At 67.9% G+C, this 6,900-nt stretch overlaps 1 protein-coding gene across 3 annotated transcripts in view; it reads right to left on the bottom strand.

Annotated features, from left to right (window-relative positions):
- Positions 1–688: 688 nt before the first annotated feature.
- Positions 689–6,900, bottom strand: part of MARK4 (microtubule affinity regulating kinase 4) — a 56,753-nt gene continuing 50,541 nt past the window's right edge. For 2 of the 3 annotated variants that reach the window (XM_044989217.1, XM_044989219.1), the window contains exons 15-17: positions 5,928–6,194; positions 3,772–3,816; positions 689–2,664 (exon numbers count right to left, since the gene is read on the bottom strand). In XM_044989217.1, the coding sequence (XP_044845152.1) occupies positions 2,331–2,664; positions 3,772–3,816; positions 5,928–6,194 (646 nt within the window). In that variant the 3' untranslated portion in view covers positions 689–2,330. Of the gene's footprint in view, positions 2,665–3,771; positions 3,817–4,828; positions 4,909–5,927; positions 6,195–6,900 lie in introns of all 3 variants that reach the window. The other variant, XM_044989218.1, reaches the window with a different exon arrangement.

Raw genomic sequence — 6,900 nt, 5'->3', positions numbered from 1 at the left:
GACCTGACACACAACGTGAAACAAGGCAAAACTGGTCCTGGAGCAGCTGCCTAGAGCTGGCATCTAAGTGCCTGGCACCAGGGGCCCATTACCCTGGAGCAAACCAGGGTCACAGTGCGTGGCAAGCACCAGGCACCCACCATCCTCATGCAGGGGCCAGTGGAACGCCCACCCCCAGCACAGAACCCCCCTCCCCAGAAGGCACTCCTGCTGGTGCCAACCTGTGCCTCACACCACGGCTTTCTGCAGAGCTGCCCAGGTTTCCCAGCAGCCCTGGCACCTGCACACGCAGGCACAGGCTGGCCTGCCACTTGCTAGTGGAACGGAGACAGGCCAGGAAGTCCCACTCCCGTGGGACTTGCTGGGCTGACAGTGCCTGTGGTGGGCTGGGCCTTGAAATCACCTACACATTAAATACAACCCCCTCTGTCCCTGCAGCAAAATCCTCTGCACTCTGCCCCGTGCTCACGGCCGGCAGCAATCTGGGAGGGGGTGGAACAGCTCTCAGGACGCCTGGGTTCAACCCCAGGGCAGCCTCCGCCGACACAGGTTTCTTTGCAAAGCACCCTGTGCTCCCAGGGTGGCAGCCCAAGGGTGGAGACGGAGGAAGGCCTGCGCTGTGGCAGTGCCAGGACAGCCGGGCGAGACCTGTGCCCACGTGGCGGCGAAGCAGGAGCCAGACGGGGCGGAGGCTTCCTATGTTTATTGGGGGGTCAATACAGACTGGCGCACAGGGCTGGAATAACTTAAAAACGTCCCAAGGCTCTGGCTCGGTGCTCTACACAACCCTAAGGGACGCGGGGGCTATTTACAGGGGCTGTACAAGGGGGGAGGGTCCGGCCCGGGGGGGAGGAGACCCACCAGGGCTTTCCCGGGAGCTGCCTGTTGCTTTGCTCTGCTCTTTAAAAAATGGGGCAGGGGTGTCAACAGGCCCCCAGCTGGGCCTCCCCCTCACCCAGCCAGGATGCCTGCTGCCTAGGGACGCCCCCCCAACTGCCAGGATGCCTGCCACCTAGACACACCCTCCAGCCCCATGGCCAGGACGCCTGCTGCCTTGCTTACAACCTCCTTTGTTCCACCAGCCCCTCCGCTGCAGCCCCCGCAGGAGCAGGGCATAAAGCCAGGCTGACCCCCACCCCCCAGCCCTGGGCACACGTGGGCAGGTCGTGCCCATCCATGGGAGGTGCAGCCGTGCCAGGCCCCAGGTCGTACCAGCTCCGGTGAGGCCGTGGCCCACCTGGGGCCCTGCCCGCCAAGGGAGCTGTGCCCCGGGCAGCGCTGAGTCCCCCTGGAGGTCCAGCCTCCCCAGGGGCCGCCCGCAGGGCCCCTCTCAGCCACTGGCCCTGAGCTGAGGCAGCCAAGCAGGGGAGAGGGAGAGAGGGCTGGGGTCAGAGCTGCCCCCAGGAAGGGGACACAGTCCCTCGTGCTGCCCTGCCAGGGCTGCTGGGCAACAGGGGTGAGCGCTGGAGCAGCCATGGGCACTGGGGCACTTGCCCCATGGCTCCCAGCTCCATCCCCCCTCACCCACCCACGAGCTCAATCAACACTTTCCAGGGCCCGAGTCATTGCCATGGCCTAGGCTGGGACCACCCCCGAGGACCCCGCACTCGCCCTGGCACCTGCTCAGCACTGCTGTGCCTAGAGGGGGTCCCCCCTTGTCCCTGTGCTGGGGAGACTTGTGACCTCTCGGCCACCCAGGGAGATGGGGCTCCCCTCTGGCCCAGAGCTGGAGGCGGATGAAACTGTGGGCCCGGTGGCTACACTGCTGTCCCGAGCGTCGGCCCCACTGCATCGCCCCCAGCCCAGAGCCCCTGCCCTGCCCTCAGCCCACAGTGGCCTGTCAAACCTGGAGTGCCCCCCGTGCCCTGAGCCCCCCCAGCCCAGAGCGTCCCCCCCCCCTCCCAGAGGGCCCGGCCCTGTCCCTGCCAATGTTATCACCCCAACACCTGCCAAGGTTGGGAGTGTCCCCCCCTATCCTAGGGCCAGTAGCTCGCTGACACCCCACAATTGGCCTGGAGAGCCCCCTGCTGCACTAGGCTGGGCACGCCCCACTGTGTGTGGGGCAGCCCCGGGCCTGGCCCCAGCCCCTTGCCCCAGAGGGGAACAGTGCCCGGTGCCCTGGCTCTCCCTGTGAGCCCCTGTGAGCAGCAGGGCAGGCCCCAGGCCTAGGCCCAGAAGAGGAGAGGCCGGGTTCACAGGCCAGAGGGGTCAGGGGCATTTCCCCTCCAGGCCGAGCTGCTGGCCAGGTCCATCTCAGGGCTGCACTGGCTCCAGGCCAGGGAGCCAGTGGGGACGGGCAGGCCGCTGGGCGTGGGGAGGCGTCCAGGGCGCTAGAGCTGCAGCTGGCTGGCAATGCTCGTCACCACGGTGCGGAAGGCCAGCGAGGTGCCGGCCAGGCGCCGGAAGAGCACGCCGGTGAGGCCGAGGCGCTGCAGCCGGCACACCTCCGCCTCGAAGTGGCAGAAGTGCTCGCTGGCGCTCTTGGCGTGCGTGCAGGACAGGAGGAAGGGCTCCAGCTGGCGGCAGCGGCAGCTGGCCGAGTCCGTGGCCTGGCGCAGGGCAGCCATCATGGCCTCGGGGGGGTGGGTGCTGGTCACCTTCACATTCCAGGTACATCGGAGCAGCCGGGGTTCTGCTTCCTTTTGATTCCAAGGTAAATTGCAACTGTGGGCGGAAGGAGCAGAGGGGGCGTCAGCCGGGTGGGACGGGGGCTGCAGGGCGCCGAGCTGGGTCCCTCGCTGGGGGGCTGGGTCCCTGCCGAGACACTGCTGGGGTGGAGGCATGTGCTGCCAGAGCCCAGAGCAAGGGGCAACTGTGTGTGGAGGCTAGGTCCTGGGCAGCCCCGGCAGGACAGGGCGGGTCCTGGGCAGCCCCGGCAGGGCAGGGCAGGGCGAGTCCTGGGCAGCCCCGGCAGGGCAGGGCGAGTCCTGGGCAGCCCCGGCAGGGCAGGGCAGGGCGGGTTCTGGGCAGCCCCGGCAGGGCAGGGCAGGTTCTGGGCAGGGCAGGTTCTGGGCAGCCCCGGCAGGGCAGGGCAGGTTCTGGGCAGGGCAGGTTCTGGGCAGCCCCGGCAGGGCAGGGCAGGGCGGGTCCTGGGCAGCCCCGGCAGGGCAGGGCGGGTCCTGGGCAGCCCCGGCAGGGCAGGGCAGGGCAGGTTCTGGGCAGGGCAGGTTCTGGGCAGCCCCGGCAGGGCAGGACAGGGTGAGTCCTGGGCAGCCCCGGCAGGGCAGGGAGGGTTCTGGGCAGCCCCGGCAGGGCAGGGCAGGGTGGGTTCTGGGCAGCCCCGGCAGGGCAGGGCGGGTTCTGGGCAGCCCCGGCAGGGCAGGGCGGGTCCTGGGCAGCCCCGGCAGGGCAGGGCAGGGCAGGTTCTGGGCAGGGCAGGTTCTGGGCAGCCCCGGCAGGGCAGGGTGGGTCCTGGGCAGGACAGGTTCTGGGCAGCCCCGGCAGGGCAGGACAGGGTGAGTCCTGGGCAGCCCCGGCAGGGCAGGGCAGGGCAGGTTCTGGGCAGGGCAGGTTCTGGGCAGCCCCGGCAGGGCAGGGCAGGTTCTGGGCAGCCCTTGTGGGATGAGACAGGGCGGGACAGGGCAGCCCCAGTGAGACAGGAGGGGGTGGGGTGAGCGGGACAGGGCTGCCCCAGCAGGCTGGGATGGGGCCGGGCAGGGTGGGACTGGGCTATCCCAGAGGGCTGCGAAGGGGCAGGTCGGGGCGGGGCAGGACAGGGCTGCCCCAGCAGGCAGGTCGGGGCAGGTCGGGGCGGGGCAGAGCAGCACGTACCTTGTGAGCGCAGGTCCCCCGATTCTCTCAGGTTCGTCTGCGACCCTGTGGCGGGGACAGAGCTGCAGTTAGTGCCGCACGCAGAGGGGGCAGCGGTGGGTGCTGGGCACGGCTAGACAGGGCTGCTCCCGGCCCCCGCTCCCCAGGCGTATGCCCCCATCCCCAGGCCGCGAGGGGCCCGCGGGAAGGTTTCCTTTAAGCCTGAAGATGTCTCTGGCTTGGCGGGCTGTTGATTCCTCCATAGGGCGGCAGAGGGGGAATGACGGAGGGTATCCGAGGCTGCTCCGGATGGGGCACGCTGCCCCCGGGGCCCTGAGCCCTCCCAATGAAGCCGCATGCTGGTCGCTAGGCCATGGGCCCGGCCGGGCTCCACCCCCCAGCAGATGGGGCAAGCTGGGAGCAACCAGACAGGGAGGGGCAGCATCTCTGCCACTTTGGGGGGCCGGAGCTGGATGCTGCATCACTAAACCCTCTGAGAGCTGCAGAAGGAGACCCCCCGTTCCTGCCTCTTGCTCGCAGCCCCAGGGCCCAGAAGGACCCAGCGTAGGCACCTCACCCCATGCAGCCGGGCATGGGCACAACCAGGGGGCTCCATTCTGGGGCTGCGGTGCAGAAAGGCCCTGCACTGGGGGAACCTGTCACCCCACAGGCCGCAGGAGCAGGTGGGGACAAGGGGGCTTTTGGAGAGGACCCCAAGTATTCTCAGACCCCCACAATGTGAGCCCTAAATGTCTATATGGTGGCATGGGCAGGGTCCACACTGCCCTGGGGCACAGGAGCCGTGGCCTGGCCAGATGCCCTTGGGCACAGGAGCGGCATCCCGGCCCTGCGGATTGCAGTGCCCATACAGCTCCCCGCTGTCCAGCCCGATCCCACCCCCTCCCCGAATAGAGCTCTCGGGCACTGGGAGATCCCCCGGCTTTCAGGCTGGGGGGCTGAAGTCCGATACAGGATCTGGAATGAGAAAGAAAAGGTACGAAGAGAGAGCACGCGAGGGGGGGGACAGAGCGAGGGGGGGGGGACAGAGCCAGGGGGGAGCGGAAGCAGCGGCACTTACTGATTTTGGCTCCTTGAGGCACAGAGGCGCCAGAGACGCACCTGTTAGAGTTCTGCCGCTTAGACGGGTCAAGAGTGACCCTGAAACAGAGAAGGCCGGAGTGAAGGGGGAGCAGAGAGCTAGAGACCAGAGGCAGGAGGTGCCCATGCCAGGCACACGGCTCATGCAAGGAAACTTGGCACTCAGACCCCGGGGCCCAACCTGGGGGTCCCCACAGCGCCCCCTGCTGGGAGACGCCGGAACTGGATTTGCTGGGAGCACCACCACAGCACCCCCTGCTGGGAGAGGCTGGAACTGGATTTGCTGGGAGCCCCCCACAGCCACCACCCACAGCGCCCCCTGCTGGGAGAGGCTGGGACTGGATTTGCTGGGAGCCCCCCACAGCCACCACCCACAGCACCCCCTGCTGGGAGAGGCTGGGACTGGATTTAGAATCATAGAATCATAGATTATTAGGGTTGGAAGGGACCGCAAGAGATCATCTAGTCCAACCCCCTGCTCAAAGCAGGACTAATCCCCCAATGGGGCCCTCAAGGATTGAACTCACAACCTTGGGTTTAGCAGGCCAATGCTCAAACCTTGCAGGGAGCTCCACCACAGCACCCCCTGCTGGGAGAGGCTGGAACTGGATTTGCTGGGAGCCCCCACAGCCACTACCCACAGCACCCCCTGCTGGGAGAGGCTGGAACTGGATTTGCTGGGAGCCCCCACAGCCACCACCCACAGCACCCCCTGCTGGGAGAGGCTGGGACTGGGTTTGCTGGGAGCCCCCCACAGCCACCACCCACAGCGCCCCCTGCTGGGAGAGGCTGGAACTGGATTTGCTGGGAGCCCCCACAGCCACCACACACAGCACCCCCTGCTGGGAGAGGCTGGAACTGGATTTGCTGGGAGCCCCCACAGCCACCACCCACAGCACCCCCTGCTGGGAGAGGCTGGGACTGGATTTGCTGGGAGTTCCCCACAGCCACCCCCCCACCCCGCTCCCCAGAGCCCCCCCTGCTGGGAGAGGCTGGCACTGGAGGAGTTGGGCATGTCCCCTCCACAGCCAGCACCCCGCCCCCTGCCTCACGCCAAGTGCTGGGCTGGGGGCACTCACCTCCGCGTCAGCTTGGAGGTGAGTTTGCTGAAGAGGTTGGAGGTGGCGCGGCTGCGGCTCTGGGGCAGCGGCGTGGCCTCGTGGGACAGCGTGGGGGAGGTGGGCGGCCCGTTCTGCACGGCCCCGCGCCGGTCCCGCACCTGGCCCCCGTGGAAGGTGCTGCGGATGGTGGTGCCACGCGAGAGGCGGGTGCGGTCTGAGGACGAGGAGGACGTGGCGATGCTGTGGCTGGAGGGCGACGCGGGGGGCACCCGGTTGGCGATGGAGCTGGGAAGAGGGGAGAGAGCCCCATTGTGAGCCTCACGTACTGTTCTCCCATCCACCCTCCATGCACTCCCTGCCCATGCACCCTCTCCTCCCCACCCCTATGCACTCCCTGCCCCATAACCGCCACACACCCTCTACTCCCCACCCCATACACCCCCTGCCCCATAACCCCCACGCACTCACTCCTCCTCACCCCCATACACCCCATGCCCCATAACCCCCAGGCACCCTCTCCTCCCCGTCACATACACCCCATGCCCCATAACCCCCAGGCACCCTCTCCTCCCCACCCCCTATGCACTCCCTGCCCCATAACCGCCACACACCCTCTCCTCCCCACCCCATACACCCCCTGCCCCATAACCCCCACGCACCCTCTCCTCCCCACCCCATACACCCCCTGCCCCATAACCCCCAGGCACCCTCTCCTCCCCGTCCCATACACCCCATGCCCCATAACCCCCATGCACCTTCTCCTCCCCACCCCATACACCTCCTGCCCCATAACCGCCACACACCCTCTACTCCCCACCCCATACACCCCCTGCCCCATAATCCCCACGCACTCACTCCTCCTCACCCCCATACACCCCCTGCCCCATAACCCCCAGGCACCCTCTCCTCCCCGCCCCATACACCCCCTGCCCCATAACCCCCAGGCACCCTCTCCTCCCCACCCCCTATGCACTCCCTGCCCCATAACCGC

This window comes from Mauremys mutica, chromosome 15, assembly GCF_020497125.1.
Source record: "Mauremys mutica isolate MM-2020 ecotype Southern chromosome 15, ASM2049712v1, whole genome shotgun sequence".
NCBI classification, from domain to species: domain Eukaryota; kingdom Metazoa; phylum Chordata; order Testudines; family Geoemydidae; genus Mauremys; species Mauremys mutica.
This window is presented reverse-complemented; position numbering and strand designations above follow the sequence as displayed.